The following is a 19450-nucleotide window of genomic DNA, read 5'->3' as shown; positions in this document are numbered from 1 at the left end:
AAAATACATTATCAGAATACACCTTAAAGGCACAGGCGTGCCCTAAACACTGCTTGGTTTCGTTTTTGAGAGAGGGCTCACTTTTTTGCCCTATAACCTTGACTATAAGTTCCCCCTTTCATTGGAGACCTGTAGAGACATGCTTCTGCTCACAGGATTGTATGACACTCATTGTGACGCACGTATGAAAGTATGAACACCCAGCCCTAAAGCGTTCTTCAGGAACATGACCCACTCTGGGATTTTTCCGGTGTCCTGCTTTATCATAGATTCTTGCTGAACCGGCCAGGCGACTGACACCTCATTTGGCTGCTCATCTTCATATCTTTGCCTAGTCTTGCTTTTTGTATTCTACTTTCTCTTGTAGAGATGATATGAAAACCCCAGACGGGAAAATAAAACATCAATCTTCTTTTTCTTATTTTTTGTGTGGTGAACTTCATTAGTTTGCAATCTGTGTAGTCTGTTTAGTTTGTGTTCACTAATGATATCTTTATCAGGCAGGTCTTGATAGGTGATATCTCTTGCTCCACTTTCCTTATCTGCTTGGCTCCGCTGACCCAAGCTGCAAATAATTCAGTCAGCTAATCACTAATAGTACAGAGGTCCATTGTTTCTCAATCATTCTAGATGACTCTTGTATTTAGATCATCTGCCCTGCCTGCAGAAAGTACCTGGAAGTCACTGTCAGGTGTGGCACATGCCAAGAACTCAGATTTAGGCTACATTCGCACAAACTTATTTTGTTTCCGCGTTTGTTACTTTCTTTTGGGGATTGGATGAGGACCCATTCATTTCAACGGGCCCGCAAAAAATGCGCATAGCACACCGTGTGCTATCCATATGTCTGTTCCGTAGCCCTGCAAAAAAAATAGAATATGTCCCATTCTTGTCCGTTTTGTAGACAAGGATAGGCATTGTTACAATGGATCGGCAAAAAAACCCAATGACATACGGACGGATGATTATTCAGTGCAACAGAAGCACCGATAATCAATCTTTTCAAAATGTAAAGAGGTTATAAGTTTGTCAAAATGTACCTTCTGTACTCACGGTGACCAGGTCAAGATGGCAGCAGGCCATATTAGCCAAATACATTGGGGGGGGGGGGGGGGGAGGAGGAGGAGAAAGGAGGAAAGAGGTTACAACCCCCATGTATTGGCGATTGCTGCACAGTGCCTGCCATGATTTGACCATCTCTCTTTTTATAATTAGGTCAGCCATTGATCACTTTAGCACCAGGTATGCTAAGGTGTACAACCCGAAAACAACATCCGTGTAGACGAGTCCCCTATACATTTTAAATGCAGGCAAAAATTCCTTCATGAGGGCAAGGTATATTAAAATGTGTAAGCTGTGCAAGAATACCTTTGGGTACCCCCAGAAGTTTTGGTTAAGGGCTGATTCACATGACCGATACTGACTGTATCATAGTGATTTATGACACAGTGAGTTCCTATCTGATTGCGGCTCTATTGTACTGTGCTCACAATATCATTATAAAATATAGATGCGCTGTGTGAAAGGGGACTTCACCCACCCACTTCTGTACAAAGCAACTAATTCTATTGTGTGTTGCAATGTAGCCTGCTAAGATGTAAGATGACAGAATGATCAGCTATCATCAACTCTGCCAAAAACATGGAGAGATGCTTTCCCCCCCCCCTTCTGGGACAGTAAGCAGGCGGCTACTAGACACTAGTACTTACATGATGTACATTGGTGTTTGTACAGTGTGTTGTGTTCCCACCGCGTGAAGTTGGCATAGTAAGTAGTTTGACAGTTTTAAGATGTCTGCTGCTTATTCGTTTGTTGATAAATTGACTTTAATATCACAATGGTTTGGTCTTGGCACAACAATACCAAGTAATCTTTGTTACAGATTCAGTAAAAGGTACATGATATGCAGGTTGGCAAATTGTTGTCTAAAGGCCTCCTGATTGTCGGGAGGGAAGCTACTACATGTAGCAATCTCCTCCTCAGCATGGGGAGATGAGATCGCTATGCCATGTCCCAATGCTGTATAGTGGTCGTTTATTAGACGCCACAGTCTGCCGCCTGCAAACAAATTTTTTCACATGTTGAAAGAAAGATTTGATTGTTCATCAGGCAATCGGCGGCGTTATTACAATGCCAGGTGATTGCTAACGGGCGTTTGTTTATCTGCCGAAAAATCAGGCAGTGTAATACATCCTTAAAGGAGTTGTACGGGTTCAGAACCCGGACATAACCCATTCTTCACCCCTCCAGCCCCTCTCCAATGCTCTCCCGTTCCCTGCACAGCATCGCTCAGGGCAAGGGCTGTTTGTTTACATTTTTACACTGCTAGGTGGAGGCTTCTGCCTAGCAGTGTTTCCAGTGATGTCACTGGCACTTATGGGCGGTCTATGGCGCTGACCTAGGCTGTTTTACAGTCACTGGATATGAAGAAAAAGCTCTGCTGCTCCAATTCAGAGAGGGTGAAGGTTATGTCCAGGTTCTGCTCTGAACCCAGAAAACCCCTTTAACAATAAGGAAGTTGTGGGCTGCAGTATTTTCTTGTGAAGTGTTACTTTGCAACATTAACCTTGAGTCTATTGCTGATATTTTCCCACAGAAGTCAGATCCTCGTCTAATGGCAAAATTCTTTTATGTTGATGAGGAGGTGAGCTCGATTGTACATGAATTACAGTGCCTTGATGTGCGTAAGGACCCTCAGAATTACTTGGTTTTGCTTGGCCAATTACACAACAGCCAGGTAAGTCAGGCATTGTAGATAATTTAGAAGCTGGATGACTGGCCTTGTGATTAGTTTGTATTATTGCTAAAATTGACTATTGTGGAAAAATATGAATATATACAAATAAGGCTGAAATATGTTTAAAGCCGGTTGCACATGCATTCATTTCTATGGAACGTCAAGAGATAGCGGAGTACAGAAGAGATAAGGGAACTTGTGTTTCAAGTTTGGCATACAAGGTTAGGTCTAAGAATTCCGTTATGGTCCATGGTAGCGGAATCGATAACTGAATTCTTAGATAACCCGAACCTTGTATGCCAAACTTGAAACACAAGTTCCCTCATCCCTAGAGTACAGCGCTCCACTATCTCCGGAACTCTCATAGAAATTAATGGAGTGGCCATGCATATTTCATGTGAGCTGCAGGGAGTACAGGCTCCCCATTCTTGTGATCGGTGGGGGTCCCAGTGGTAGGACCCCCACCAATCTTGAAGAGGACCTTTCACTGCTCCTGTTTTAATAGCTTCATGCAATAACCATTCTGGAGCATCTAGTCCTGTGACTTTGTTGTGCCATTCATTTATTATTTCTACTAGAAGTAATTAATAATTAACAGTCTGTAGTAAGGGTACAGAGGGGAGGTAACAAGTTGGGGGTGTGTCTCTGCACAGTCTGAACATGACAGCACTGATTAGATAGATAGTCTGTACAGGTACACACCCCCAACTTGTTACCTCCCCTCTGTACCCTTACTACAGACTGCTAGCAATTCATTAATGACGTCTACTAGAAATAATAAAGGAATGGCACAACATAGAGCCATAAGAACAGATGTTCCAGAATTATTGTTGCGTGGGGAGTGCATGAAGCCATTAAAACAGGCATGTCAGGAGTGGTGACAGGTCCTCTTTAAAGTTATCCGCTATCCTGTGGAACTGGAATACCCCTTTAATGATATCTATAATCACATTTTGTTTGAATTAAGATGCCATCAAATACAAACAATATAATGTATGAGATGCTTCTGTCAGCATGATAAACTCTATTAAACTAAGCATACAGCCTGGTAGGGTTGATCATACTGGTTAAAACAATACCCTTCTTTTGTCTGTATGTTAAACAGCTTGCAGAGATATCTGCGTTTTTTATTCATATAAAAATTAGCAAGTTGTAGCACAGGGGGGCGGTATTGAATCCTTGGACCACTGCTTTTGTAACACCCCCATGCTGTGCACACTAACCACCCCCTATAAATTTGAAATTAACAAGCTATAGTTATTAACTCTAGGAACTTTTATGCAGTAATGGCACCAAGGATATCATAGCCTTACACAACTTGGGTACTAGAGTCAAAACCATATCCACTAACTATTATCTGCTGGATAAAAACTAGATCACCAGGCCATATATTTAGGGTTCTTTACTTGTCCTATACAGTGTGGACCAACATCATCTGGTATATTTATATTTGCATATAAATGCAAAAGGATTTTTATTACTCAAACTATGAATTGGGTAAAACTGGATTGCTCTCTATCCTGTGTGACTTGCCTATAATTATTTAACCTTTTTTTTCTTTCAAGTAATGTATTTGTGCCTTTTAGAAAGTATTATATATGTCACTCGACTGCTGAGATCAGGTTTAAAGGGGTTGTCAGGCATACTTTAAAATTGGTCTGTGTGCTGGGAAAGTTATAGCTATAACTCGTGCTCACATTTTAAATGGTCACTGGGTTTCAGAAAACTTTGGATATGTCATAAAGACCTATCAGAAGTTTTGAACAGTGGGGTCTGAGTGCTAAGACCCCTACCGATCCCTAAAATTAGAGCGAAACGCAAGCTCCCTCCTCCCTACATGAGACAGGCTCAATAGTAAGTCTATGAGCTTGTCTCGCTTCTGTCTCCTGTAGCGTGGAGAGAGAGCACTATGCAAGCTCTGCACTGGCTGCCAAACTCTCATGAAGATAAAGGGGGAGGGTGGCAGTTGCGCTTGAGCAGCAGGACACTTCAAAGGTGAGTATAGCTTATTTCTGTAGTAATTATTTTTTCAAACCATCAGCATGGCTGACTTGGCTTCTGGTCTTTGCTTTCTTCCTGCAGGAGCGCATGCTTTCTATTCTGGAGCAGATCCTAGACCAGTGTGTACCAACAAAGAGGAGGCAGAGAGACTATCACCTCAAGTTTCCTGATGACATTGTAAATAATAATATGACGGCTCATCTACTTTTTGCTGCTGAGGTATGGATGTGTATAAACTCAGTAGAAATTCTCATAATCTTCAGAGTCTAGTTGTATCACCTATATACTTGTATACACTTTTGAAGCTTTTGGTAGGAGGCACATATGTTGAAGTGGAAGAGGCAGATGGAGTTTTACTTCGACCCCTGGCCCAAGAGCTGCTACAGAGTCTGGAATGTCTGAGACGGGATCTAAGGGAACAAAGCCTTCAAGATCCTGGAATATATCCAGAATCAAGCCACAAAGCTATGCTACAGTATGATAATCTGTGTGCAGAGTTTGAGCTGAGGTGCGTATCTGCTTAACAGGAGGTTTTAAATTCAAAAGTTCCTTTCTATATTTGACAATGGCAATAGATCTGTACTTTGTAATCTAAAATGAATAGCCTGCAGGAATGTGTCCAGTATTGAGTTTCTCCACCATATAAAGGCTTTGTGCAAGAAACCTGTATGGCAACACAAGAAGCATCAGACTGTAGATACTCCATGGACTATTGTATGAAGAATGTTGTTTGAATATCTTCTCGGATGCTGCTTGCTGCAATTTATTTTTTCCCCGGCACCTCCACAATGGCACTGACAGGAGGGTGTCCCCGCCCCCAGAACAGGAAACAACGTAGGAGCAACAATTCAAAAGGCCTCCTCCCCCTTACCTCACCAGTCGTTGTTTCCTGTCCTTGGGTCGTAGGAGCGCTCCTGCAGTGCCAGGAAGTTCTAATTTGCCCAGCCTGGATCGTTTCCCCACGTCTTGGGAGGGCTGGTGCAGGAGTCGGGTCGCGTGTGCCGCCCTTTCCCATCTCTGGAGCAAGTCATGTTGGAAGGCATCCTCGGGCTCCACAAATCCTGCGCACATGTGAAACCGTGCGGGATTTCAGATCACCAGGCGAGATTCTCCTTGGGCAAGAGAATCTTGCGAGATTTCGGACGGCACTTCCAGGTTAAAGGTGAGAAGCTGAGATGCCGGCGTTTGTGACTGCAGCCGGCCATCCAGCTCTCTCACCTAGCGATTCAGCAATACCTGCCTCTGGAGATGATACCGCCAGGAAGCCTGGTGATTCTGCCTCTGCCCATAGCCCGATAAGCCTCCTCCCCTAAGGGAGAAGAAAACTTTTTATTTGTGCACAGATGTTTTAGAACACAACTTTATATGGTACTTATGTTCACATCTGGTGAGGTGGTGGCCCTGGTTACATTATGGTGTCTCATGATCTTATTACCCCTATGTCTCCCTTTAGGGCACTGAGACCATGATTCACAAGCCAGCCAGCGAAGCGGGTTGCAGAAAATGCACCATTTGTAAAAAGTCCTTTGCTTCAAAGAGCAAGAAAGCTTTATGTCAAAAATGCACAGAAAAGATAGTGTCTGAGGAATCGCCATCTCTCCTGGAGTCTGAGGGCAATTATAAAGGAGGAAGTTAAATCTGCTGTCTATTTAAAAATGGCTTCTCAGTCACCGACAATCTACCTCACAGAGATCCCACACTTCTGACGTTCCCCTTGATATTAATGAGGGAGAACTAGTTTCTGATTCTGAATCCGCCTCTTCGAATGACTTCTCTGGCAGACCCCTATTCCTTCTAAAAGAGACGTATGGTCTATTAAAATCTATTCATGCATATTGAGGATGTGAAGGAGGTCCACTCCATACAGGATCACATGTTTCAGGGGTTAGGAGAAAAACGTAGAAGGGTTTTTCCGATCCATAATAATATTAAGGCTTTAATATCGAGAGAGTGGAAGGACCCTGAAAAAAGAACCACGGTCTCCAATTCCTTCAAAAGGAAATATCCCTTTGAGGAAATAGAAACAAATTTTATGGGACAAAACACCTAAGGTGGACGCTCCAGTTGCCCGTATTTCGAAAAAAATCTTCCCTCCCTTTGAGGACATGGGGCTTTTGAGGGATCCCATGGATAAGAAATCAGAGAGCATGTTTAAAAAAAAAATCCTGGGAAACAAATACGGCAATGTTGTGCCCTAGCATTGCCTCTACCTGTACAGCCAGAACCCTTTCGGTCTGGCTAGATCAGTTAGAGGAACACATTGCAGTGGGTACCCCTAGAGAGGAAATTCTAGCGTCCCTTCCCATGCTTAAGAAAGCATCGAACTTCTTAGCGGATGCATCGGCGGACCTCGTCAGACTCTCGGCCAGGTCTGCTGCACTCTCCAATGCGGCTAGGAGGACAGTCTGGCTTTGCTCATGGTCGGGGGAGGCAGGATCTAAGAGTCGACTGTGTTCCATCCCCTGTGAGGGAGACAGACTGTTCGGGTCGGGGTTAGACGACATCCTTGAGAAGGCATCCGATAAAAAGAAAGGATTCCCTCTAGATAATAAATACTACCATCAGAGGCGGTCCTTTCAGAGTCAAAGAAAGACCAGATCAGACCCTAAGAAGAAAGAAGGTTCCAGAAAATGGCAACCTTCAAAAAGTAGGGGTAGAGGTTTCCTGCTTAATCCTGAGAGTACTTCTCGCTCCTCCCAATGACTCCAGATACCCGGTAGGGGGCAGATTAAGGGCCTTTTTTCCAGCTTGGGAAAACATCTATACCTCCCCGTGGGTTTTAAATACTCTAAAAGACGGTCTGAAACTCAAATTTACCTCCCTTCCCCCAGACTGATTTACAATAAACAAGAGATTCTCCCCAGAGGGAAAACAACTTTGCCTAGAGTCTTATTCTCCGGGCTTCCTAGTGCCGAAGCCAAATGGGTCCTTCCGACTGATAATAAACCTAAAATCCCTAAACAGATCAATCGTTTATAAAAGATTCAAAATGGAAACCATAAAATCAACAATAATTCTCCTTCCTCAAGACTGTTTAATGGCCACATTAGATTTACAAGATGCTTACTATCATGTCCCAATATATCCACCCCATCAAAAATATCTAAGAATCGCAGTCTTTATGGGAGACTAATTGCGCCATTTCCAATTCAGGGCGCTTCCGTTCGGGCTTGCCTCAGCTCCAAGAGTATTTTCCAAAGTCATGTCAGACGTCATAAAATACCTCCATCTCCAGAAGATATTAATAATACCTTATCTGGACGATTTTTTGGTAGCGGCAAGCTCCAAAGAGTTGCTCGAAATCCATCTCTCTCGGGTCCAAGACTGTCTCACCACGCTAGGGTGGATAATAAACTTCAAGAAGTCGGATCTGTCCCCAGAAAGAAGGAAAATCTTTCTCGGAGTGCTTCTGGACTCTCATCTTCTGATGTCTTTTATTTTACCGGCAGACAAGGAGAAAATAATGCTGGAAGTCTCCAGATTCTGCTCCCAGAGGACGGCCACCCTCAGGAACATAATGATGATCTGGGGCCTTCTCACCTCCACGATCCCATCCGTCAGATGGGCTCAGAGCCATTCTCTGGTAATCCATGAGGAAAGGAGAAAGGACTGGAACGGTACAATCTCTGCCCTGGAGAAGAAGGTTTACATTCCAAGTGCGGTAGAAATATCTCTAAGGTGGTGGCAAGTGCAGAAACACCTAGACACGCGGGTCTATTGGAGACAGAAGGACGTGATGCTGATTACCACAGACGCCAGTGGTTCAGGTTGGGGAGGCCATGCGAACAGAAGGTACATACAGGGCGAATGGGGCCCCGATATGATAGATGCCTCATCAAATGTGAAAGAGCTCATGGCCATCTTCAAGGTCGTTACATCTCTTCACACGCCCTCTTGCTTAAAGCACGTAAAAGTATTGTCCGACAATACTACAGCGGTCGCCTACCTTAACAGGCAAGGGGGGGACAAGAACTCTATCTTTAGCAGCGGTAGCTGGCAAAATTTTTTTCTGGGCCGAAAGAAACCTATCGTCCCTTTTTGGCAGTTCATGTAAAAGGAGATCAAAATCTCGTGGCCAATATTTCCCTTTTTTTTTTTCTTTTTTTTTTTGAGCCGGACATTAGTCAAAGGAGAATGGTCCTTAGATCCCAGAGTATTCAAAAGAATCTGCGAAAAATGGGGCTGCCTGGAAATAGACTTATTTGCCACAAGGGAAAACAGACAAACCAAAAAGTTCTGCTCCCTCTCTGGGCAGGGCCATCCGCTTTGGTTAGATGCCCTAGCCCAGTGGTGGCGAACCTATGGCACGGGTGCCAGAGGCGGCACTCAGAGCCCTCTATGTGGGCACCCTCACCCTGGAAAAAGTCTATGGTGTACCAATATGCCTTAGACTTCTCCTGCCATTCATCAGCGCAGGGCATGCTATGAACAACAGAGGCATCGCATTAAATGTAGGCAGGCTATTATAGCTAAATGATAAAGTACATGGAAGATATACTATATTGGTATTCGGGTTAAATTTCAGTGTTGACACTTTGCAATAAATAAGTGGGTTTTGGGATGCGGTTTGGGCACTCAGTCTCTAAAAGGTTCGCCATCACTGCCCTAGCCCAAACTTGGCTGAGCACTCTGTTGTATGCCTCCCCCCCTTCCTTTAGCCTAATACCAAGGACACTGATGAAAATAGAGTAAGAACGAGCTTGTGTGATCCTCATCGCACCTTGCTGGCCAAGGAGAGCTTGGTTTCCTCTACTGCTGAAACTGTCCGAGCGGATTTATTGGACATTACCAGAAAACACCCATGTGGCATCCAAACTTAAAACAACTGAACCTGACTGCCTGGAAATTGAACGGTCAGCACTAAAATAGAAAGGTCTGTCAGATGAGATGATTACTCTCATGCTGAGCTGCAAACCTCGAAAATATTAAAAAAATATTTAAAAAAATTCTCTCTCCTGACATCCCTCAAATTCTGGAGTTCCTTCCACTCTAGAGGTCCAGATATCTGCCCTCAGCACCTTTCTGGATTTAAGACTGGCTGATTCCCCTCTTGTAAACGCTTTATCAAGGGGGCTACCAGAAAAGTTCTGACTGTTCGTTCCATGGTTCCACCTTGGGATCTGAGTCTGGTCCTCTGTTTTAATGGAGCCTCCATTTGAACCGGTGGATGAAAACTCTCTAAAACGATTAACTTACAAGACAGTATTCTTAGTGGCAATAACCACCGCCAGAAGAGCTGGGGAGATACAGGCCTTCTCCTGTAAGATGCCCTATTTGTCTATTCAAGACGATCGTATAATTCTAAGGCACTGTCCCTCATTTCTTCCTAAAGTGATCTCCTCCTTCCATTGTGGTCAAGAAATCTCGCTACCATCCTTTTTGTCCACATCCTTCCTCTGAAAAAGAGAAGAAATTTCAGAACCTGGATGTAAGAAGATCTGTTTTGGCCGATCTAAAAGTCGCTGAGACGTTTAGACGATCGGACCAGCTTTTCCTTCAACACCAGCCCACTCCACTAGGGCAGTTTCATCCTCCTGGGCAGAATCAGCCTCGGTCTCTTTAGACCAGATTTGTAAAGTGGCCACCTGGGCGAGTCCCATGACTTTCTACAACCACTATAAACTAGATGTCCAAAAGAATATGGACTTATCCTTTAGGCGTAGAGTTTTTGCTGCTGTTGTCCCGCCCTAGTAGATTACTCTGCTAATCCTCCTGTCAGTGCCGTTGTGGAGGTGTTGGGGAAAAGTATAAATTACTCTTACCGGTAATTGGATTTTCCAATAACCTCCACAACGGTATGGAGTTTTTCCCTCCCAGATTGAAATTTATGGCTATTGATTTCTGCAAGTATTATGCTTCTTATGATGTCAACTGACTGGTGAGGTAAGGGGAAGGAGGCCTTTTGAATTGTTGCTCCTACGTTGTTTCTTGTCCTGGGGGCGGGGACACCCTCCTGTTAGTGCCGTTGTGGAGGTTATTGGAAAATCCAATTACCGTTAAGAGTAATTTATAATTTCTTGCATAGTTGCATGAGACTTGTGTACAGCAAGCTTCTTTGTGCCTGTTTGGGCTTTTAGCAGGCAATTTAATACATGAGGCTGTAAGCTGAATTTTTATTGCGTGGTTAATTATAAAACAAAAGGGACACCTTGAATTACTTTTCTTATTTTTCAACTGTAAGTCTATCACACGAACACATCTTTTGTACGTATCCGATTGCATGCAGACCCAATAATTTCTATGGGGGCTGGAAAAATGTCATCCGTGTGCTTTCCGCATCTGTGCAGCTATTCTGCAAATTATAGAATTTGTTTTACTCTTATCCACTTCGCGGTCAAGAATAGGCTTTTCTTTAATAGGGCCTGTGAAAAGTGCAGAATGCACACGGCCGGTATCCATACTTTGCAGATCTACTCTCTGTCCTAAAATTCTGTACAGAAAATAGTTAATGTAATTAGAACAGAGAGATGGTTCAGTTATTTCAAAATGAAAGGGAGCATAAGTAAGAAGTGCTCCTGAACATCAGAATTTATCTATACATGTGTAGAAGGAAATGAGGCATGATATAATATGATCCTTCAGTGGGAAGACAACCTGCCTTGATCTCACAAGACCGATTTCTCATAAATTCCTAAATAGTTTAGAAAGGGGAGAGTAGCTAATAACTCTAGGACAAGTATTTTTCTCTGATAAGGTACCATATTTTTTGGACTTGGAGGATTTGGAGAAGGAAGATAAGAAAAATTATATATTTTCCATCAGCCTCAGATCAGAACTCCCCCAGGCTCCATAAGCCTCAGACCCCATCAGCCTCAGATCGGATCACCAGCCCCAATAAGCTTCATATTGGATTCCCCAGCCTCAGATCGCACCCCCATCAGACCTCAGATCAGACGTTACAAAAAAATTAACTTGAAGAAATTGTATAGAAGGCAGCTTTCCTATTGATCGTAAAGGATAGGGTGCACTAGACAAATAGACCCATCCTGTCCAAAAAAAGAATGTGTACTAGATTTTTGTAAAGGAGTGCCTGTCAAAATCTAGTAGAATTTTTTTATTTTTTTTTATACTTGCCTCACTTGTTCCGGACGACGCTGCAGATTCAGGACACACCGCTCCATCACTTCTTGCTGTGTACTGTCACCTGACGGCGCACAGCGTCAAGTCATAGTGCGCGCCTACATGCCCTACGTCCTGACGTTGTGCATGTTTAGGACACCGAGCACAGCGGGACCTGAAGACGACCAGGGAAGGTGAGCACTTCCCTAACCTCCCCGTGCCTCCCGCATGCTGATGCTGCGTCCATATAGGAAGCGTTCATTAGCATTTGGACTATGACGTACTGCCAGTTTTCCCCCATTTTGGGGTGTGGGGGGGGATTGCATCTTAGTCTGAAAAATATGGTATATTGCTAAGATTTTATATTCACATGTATTGTATTATATTCAAAGTTGTGTGGAAGTACAGAGATCATTTAATAAATTCTTGCAACTTTTTATATTTTTGTTAACTGTGCTTACTCATCTATCTGCCTGTGTTTAAAATGCCTCTAATATCTTGCAGGTATATGTCGTTGGTGGTAAGTGTAAAGTCTCCTGAAGAAATCTACGAGCAGCAGGAAGTAGCAGTACTTTTCTGTGAGACTGTTTCCAGGTAACTAGTTAAAGTTGCAAAACGATTATATATCACATCCTAGCAGCAACTTTGTAATGTAATTCTATTAACTTGATGAATGCTACTTTGCCACAAAAGTTTTCTATGTAAATGGCTCTTTACACGGGCCGACAACTGAATAGCTCATTGCTAGCGATGATCTGTCGCTGTAAATGCACTGCCGAATACCCGAACTAGTGATTATTTATTTATATAATATATATATAATAATTTTTTTGTGCAGCAGAGAATATATAATAGTTTCCCACTACCTGTTGTGTAACATGATCTGCCAGAAATAACACAATAGTCACTTTGTCATTCTTCCTTCTGTTTTTATTGATATGCATGCATCTCAATATATCTGTTTGGGATTTGTTTGCTACTATATAGTAACTGGAGTTACCCATAACTTTGTCTTAAGTGATCTAATTGTATGACTATGTAATACTGCATATGACATGACCTGCCATGTTACTCTTCAATAAAACGAGTAAAAAAAAAAAACCATGATCTGCCGGGAAACAACGAGACTGTATGGAGAAGAGCGATGGAATTGACAATCACTGCTCCCTATACTCTATAGGAGATAGCTGAATGTAAATGCAGCTGTCTCCTCCGCTAGCGATCAGCAGATTGTTGGGAAGGAATGCTTCTTTCCCGACAATCTGTTAGATTGTCGTCCCATGTAAAGGAACCTTAAAGAGCACCTTTCATGGGAATTTTCTAGTTTTAATTAGCCAGGTCCATAAATATTGGGACATCAACACAATTCTAAAATGTTTGGCTCTAAACACCACCACAATGCATTTGAAATGAAACGAACAATATGTGCTTTAAAGGGAACCTGTCACCTGGATTTTGGGTATAGAGCTGAGGACATGGGTTGCTAGATTGCCGCTAGCACATCCGCAATACCCAGTCCCCATAGCTCTGTGTGTGTTCTGCTTCGCGTTATTGAACTGTTGTATAACACTAGTCAGACAGCTTAACAATAATTCAGAAGTCAAGAAACGTGAGACATCAGATCTGTATGTATTCTCTTTTCTGAATAACTTTGTAAAACTACAATATAAACATAAACAAAACATGTGTCAGTACATTACATATAATACAGCAGCCTCACTCCATCAGTGAGAATACTCACAGACAATTCCATCATTAGTCCAGGAATAGGTCAAGAGCTCCTCTGCATGCAGCCTGCAACATCCAGGAGCAGTGATGAAATGGAGGAAATACAGTTCCAGGTTAAAGGTTACCGCCTCTGACAATACACTTCCTGTAAAGTTCTGGCGAAGTAGAAACTAACTTTGACCACTAGATGGCAGCAACGTCAAACATAACATTTCAGTATAATCTTTACAGCACATTACATCCATTTATTATGCACAAAATGAGCAGAACAGTGTGCTTTTATTCTGTAAAAAAAACAATTTGATACATATGCAAATTAACATAAGAGTCATATCTTGTGTGACCAGAGAAGAGTCATATTTTCAAGCTATGACTCATCTCAGGTTAATTTGCATATGTATCAAATCTGTTTTTATACACAATAAAAGCACACAGAGCTATGGGGACTGGGTATTGCGGATGTGCTAGCGGCAATCTAGCAACCCATGTCCTCAGCTCTTAACCCCAAATCCAGGTGACAGGTTCCCTTTAAATGCAGACTGTCAGCTTTAATTTCAGGCTATTTACATCCAAATCAGATGAACAGTGTAGGAATTACAACAGTTTGCATATGTGCCTCCCACTTGTTAAGGAACCAAAAGTAATGGGACATAATAATAATCGTAAATCAAACTTTCACTTTTTAATACTTGGTTGCAAATCATTTGCTGTCAATTACAGCCTGAAGTCTGAAACGCATAGACATCACCAGACGCTGGGTTTCATCCCTGGTGATGCTCTGCCAGGGCTCTACTGCAACTGTCTTCAGTTCCTGCTTGTTCTTGGGGCATTTTCCCTTCAGTTTTGTCTTCAGCAAGTGAAATGCATGCTCAATCTGATTCAGGTCAGGTGATTGACATTGAATAACATTCCACGTCTTTCCCTAAAATACTCTTTGGTTGCTTTTGCTGTATGCTTTTGGGTCATTGTCCATCTGCAGTCACATCATCAATAAATACAAGAGAACCAGTTCCCATTGGCAGCCATACATGCCCACGCCATGACACTACCACCACGCTTCACTGATGAGGTGGTATGCTTAGGATCATCAGCAGTTCCTTTCCTTCTCCATACTCTTCTCTTCCCATCACTCTGGTACAAGTTGATCTTGGTCTCATCTGTCCATAGGATGTTGTTCCAGAACTGTGAAGGCTTTTTTAAATGTCGTTTGGCAAACTCTAATCTGGCCTTCCTGTTTTTGAGGCTCACCAATGGTTTACATCTTGTGGTGAACCCTCTGTATTCACTCTGGTATAGTCTTCTCTTGATTGTTGACTTTGACACACATACACCTACCTCCTGGAGAGTGGTCTTGATCTGGCCAACTGTTGTGAAGGGTGTTTTCTTCACCAGGGAAAGAATTCTTCGGTCATCCACCACAGTTGTTTTCCGTGGTCTTCCGGGTCTTTTGGTGTTGCTGAGCTCACCGGTGCGTTCCTTCTTTTTAAGAATGTTCCAAACAGTTGTTTTGGCCACGCCTAATGTTTTTGCTATCTCTCTGATGGGTTTGTTTTGTTTTTTCAGCCTAATGATGGCTTGCTTCACTGATAGTGACAGCTCTTTGGATCTCATCTTGAGAGTTTACAGCAACAGATTCCAAATGCAAATAGCCCACTTGAAATGAACTCTGGACCTTTTATCTGCTCATTGTAATTGGGATAATGAGGGAATAAGACACACCTGGCCATGGAACAGCTGAGAAGCAAATTGTCACATTACTTTTGGACCCTTAACAAGTAGGATGCACAAATGCAAACTGTTGTAAATCCTGCACCGTTCACCTGATTTGGATGTAAATACCCTCAAATTAAAGCTGACAGTCTGCAGTTAAAGCACACCTTGTTCGTTTCGTTTCATTTCAAATCCATTGTGGTGGTGTATAGAGCCAAAAATGTTAGAATTGTGTCGATGTCCCAATATTTATGGACCTGACTGTAAATACCATTCCTTGCGGGGTTGATGCTGACACTGATTTTTTTTTTTTTTTTAAATACCTCTAGTACACTAGTATGCCCCGCTGTGCCCCCCTGTATTTTTCGCGCTCAGTATGTTAATACTGAGCATCAGTACAGGGAGGAAGAGACGCCATGGTTTCTCAATGGGCGTCTCCTTCTCCCTGGCTGTGCCACGGTCCAATCACAATGGAGAGGATCACAGCCAGGGAGAAGGTGAGCTGTTTTTTGTTTTGTTTTTCTCCCTGGATGTGACATTCCCTGCTGTGATTTGGACCGCGGCACAGCCAGGGAGAAGGAGACGCCCATTGAGAAACCCTGGTGTCTCCTCCTCCCTGTACCGATGCTCAGGATTAACATACTGTGCGGGAAAACTGCAGGGGGGCACAGCGGGGCGTACGAGTGGTGTTTAAGAAAAACAACCAGAGTGTCAGCATCAGCCGCAAGGAAAGGTATTTAACCCCTTCCCGACCTTTGACGTACTGTTACGTCATGGGAACCACTGAGTTCCCACAATTTGACGTAATAGTACGTCATAGTGATCGCGTGGGCACCGAAGCGGTGCGTGTGCGATCACTGCAGGGGTCCGGCAGTCCGTGGTAGCCTGGCCCCTGCTGTATCCGCCGGCATCGTTGTAAAAGGCGATGCCGGCGGATTAACCCCTTCTATGCCGCGTTCCGTGCTGACCGCGACTTAGTAGAGGGTTGTGTCGTGTGATCGCAGCCCAATGCCGTGCAGAGGCTGCCCAATGCCTTGTACGGCATCGGGAACTGCCTTCTACGGGAGCCGAGGAGATCCAGCCTCAGGCTGGGTCTCCTAGGCAACCTGTTAGTGTATGACTCAGTGTCATACACTAACAGGCAATGCATTACAATACAGATATATTGTAATGCATTGCAGAGGGGATCAGACCCCCAAAAGTGACTGTCCTAAATAAAGTAAAGTAAAAAAAAGGAGTTTTTTCAACCACCTCCGGACCGCTGTACGCAGATTCGCGTTCCGGAGGTGGCAGCGCTGCGCACAGTCACGCATATACGCGTCATCTCGCGAGACGCGAGATTTCGCTCCAAGCCGGCCCGCGCATGCGCATCGCGGGCCGGCAAAAGTTAAAGAACAAGTTCGTCACCAGCCTGCCAGCAATGATCATTGGCTGGCAGGCTGGCGATTTTTAAAAAATCCAATCACAAGCCATATAACAGATCATATTAGTAAATATGATCTGTTATATGGCTTCTCTGCTCCTCTGCTGGTCCTTTTCGTCGGTTGGATCCAGCAGAGAAGCAGACATCACTGTGAGTACACCAAACACTTCACTGTAGCCCCTGATCACCCCCCTGCACCCCAATTAACCCTTTGATCACCCCTTTGATCGCCCCTGTCAATCACCAGTGAAAGGAAAAAAAGTAATCAGTGTAAACTGTCACTTTTTTTTTCACTAGTATTGGCTGTTAGGTTTTAGGGATAGTTTAGGCCCCTTGGTTAGGTAGTTAGCGTCAGTTAGCGCCCACCCCACCGCACCGCAGTCACTTTTATTCGCTGAATAGCGTATCGCTAATCAGCATTTGTACTTTTATAGTATCTGTAAGTGATCAAAACTGATCACGGTCAGATCTATAATAGTATTAGTGTCACTTTAGTTCGCCCTCCACCCAAAACGCAGTGTTTGCCCGATCAGGCCTGATCGGTCGCCCACACGTGCGTTCACCCACGCCCGCCCCACCGCAGTGACAAAAAATATATATTTTTTGATCACTGCACATTCATTTTACACGCACTGCGGCGATAAAAAAATCAGTTTTGATATTTTTTATCAACCGCAGCGGCCTCCGGTACTTCGCTAGCCTCCCCTTTGTAAGACAGGTTTGCTTTTTTTCTTGGGTAGTCTCAGGGAATACCCCTAAATTTAGTAGTCCAAAATGTCAAACAGGGGGTATTCTTCTGAAGAGGCCTACAGGATTCTGACCCAGTCGGATGAGGAGTGGGAACCCTCATCTGATGAATCTAGCGGGTCAGAATATGAACCTGTGGAAAGCAGTGGCTCTCTGACCCAAAGTTCGGACGAGGAGGTGTAGGTCCCTGGCAGCACCAGGCGTACCCGGCCCCGTGTCGCTAGACCACAGGTTATGCAGGATCCGCTTCAAGAGCAGCAGAGTGGGGCTGTCGCTGCCGGATCACGTGGTGAGGCATACACCAGCAGCGCAGCCCTTCCTGGACCTAGTACCAGCACTGCCGTACAACATGGTGACGTGGCGAGCACCAGAAGGGCAGTTGAAGCTGGTACGGTGGCACGTGCAGTAGTTACCCCGTCGCAGCCACCGCACAGACAGGCCCGTAGAGCCCCTAGAATCCCTGAGGTGCTGGCAAACCCTGATTGGCAGTCACCAACTTCAGCCGCACCTGTAGTTCCCCCTTTCACCGCCCAGTCTGGAGTTCGGGTTGAGACGGCTCAAATCGGTTCGGCCCTGGGATTTTTTGAGCTGTTCTTGACTGCGGAGCTCTTGGACTTAGTCGTGGCAGAGACCAACCAGTATGCCACACAATTTATATCCGCCAACCCGGGAAGCTTTTATGCCCAGCCTTTCCGGTGGAAACCAGTCCAAGTTTCCGAAATGAAATTTTTTTTGGGCCTTCTCCTCAACATGGGCCTGACAAAAAAGCATGAATTGCGGTCATATTGGTCAACGCACCCGATTCATCACATGCCCATGTTCTCTGCTGCTATGTCCAGGGCACGATTTGAGGCCATCCTCCGTTTCCTGCATTTTAGCGACAACACCACCTCCCGTCCCAGAGGCCACCCAGCTTTTGACCGGCTCCACAAAATTCGGCCCGTCATAGACCATTTCAACCAGAAATTTGCAGATTTGTATGCCCCCGAGCAAAACATCTGCGTAGACGAGTCCCTAATACATTTTACCGGGCGCCTTGGCTTCAAACAGTACATCCCAAGCAAGCGTGCCCGGTATGGGGTCAAATTGTATAAGCTCTGTGAAAGGGCCACAGGCTATACCCACAAATTTCGGATCTATGAGGGAAAAGATCAGACCCTGGAGCCGGTCGGTTGCCCTGACTACCTGGGGAGCAGTGGGAAGACAGTCTGGGACTTGGTGTCACCCTTATTCGGCAAGGGATACCATCTTTATGTGGACAATTTTTACACAAGTGTGGCCCTCTTTAGGCATTTGTTTCTTGAACGGATTTGCGCCTGTGGCACCGCGCGAACTAGTCGCGTGGGCTTCCCCCAACGGCTTGTAACCACCCGTCTTGCAAGGGGGGAGAGGGCTGCCTTGTGTAACGAAGAACTGCTCGCGGTGAAATGGAGAGACAAGCGTGACGTTTACATGCTCTCCTCCATTCACGACAATCCAAATTGAGCGAGCAACCCGTGTCATTGAAAAGCCCCTCTGTGTCCACGACTATAATGCGCTCATGGGAGGGGTGGACTTCAATGACCAGATGTTGTCTCCGTATTTAGTTTCCCGCAGAACCAGACGCTGGTATAAGAAGGTGTCTGTATATTTAATTCAATTGGCGCTCTACAATAGTTTTGTTCTCTACAGTAAGGCTGGGAGAACACGATCTTTCCTCAAATTCCAGGAAGAGATCATCGAGAACCTCCTTTACCCAGGAGGTTCCGTGGCCCCATCCCCCAGTGTAGTTAGCCGTCTACACGAGCGACATTTCCCCAGTGTCGTTCCTGGTACCTCAACCCAACCGTCACCCCGAAAAAGATGTCGTGTCTGTAGCAGGAGTGGAATAAGGCGTGACACCCGCTATTTCTGTCCTGACTGTGCGGACCACCCTGCCCTATGCTATGGAGAGTGTTTCCGGAAGTACCACACACAGGTACACCTAGCATAGGGATTGCATCTCACAGGACAGGCACACAGGGCTATTAGGGCCCTTTTACTCTCAGCTGCTGCAAACCTCTCCT

The 19450-nt window shown here is 44.5% G+C and overlaps 1 protein-coding gene across 2 annotated transcripts in view; it reads left to right on the top strand.

Moving 5' to 3' along the window:
* Positions 1-19450, top strand: part of LOC120977448 (lateral signaling target protein 2 homolog) — a 53129-nt gene that overhangs the window by 11931 nt on the left and 21748 nt on the right. For both annotated transcript variants that reach the window (XR_005773901.1, XM_040405415.1), the window contains exons 2-5: positions 2597-2737; positions 4820-4957; positions 5044-5246; positions 12302-12391. Coding sequence is in view for 1 of the 2 variants with exons in the window: in XM_040405415.1 (XP_040261349.1) it covers positions 2597-2737; positions 4820-4957; positions 5044-5246; positions 12302-12391 (572 nt within the window). In the remaining variant the exon portion in view is untranslated. The remainder of the gene's footprint in view (positions 1-2596; positions 2738-4819; positions 4958-5043; positions 5247-12301; positions 12392-19450) is intronic.

Source organism: Bufo bufo, chromosome 1 (genome assembly GCF_905171765.1).
Source record: "Bufo bufo chromosome 1, aBufBuf1.1, whole genome shotgun sequence".
Classification (NCBI taxonomy): domain Eukaryota; kingdom Metazoa; phylum Chordata; class Amphibia; order Anura; family Bufonidae; genus Bufo; species Bufo bufo.
The sequence above is the reverse complement of the archived record's forward strand: the minus strand, read 5'-3'. Positions and strand labels throughout refer to the sequence as shown.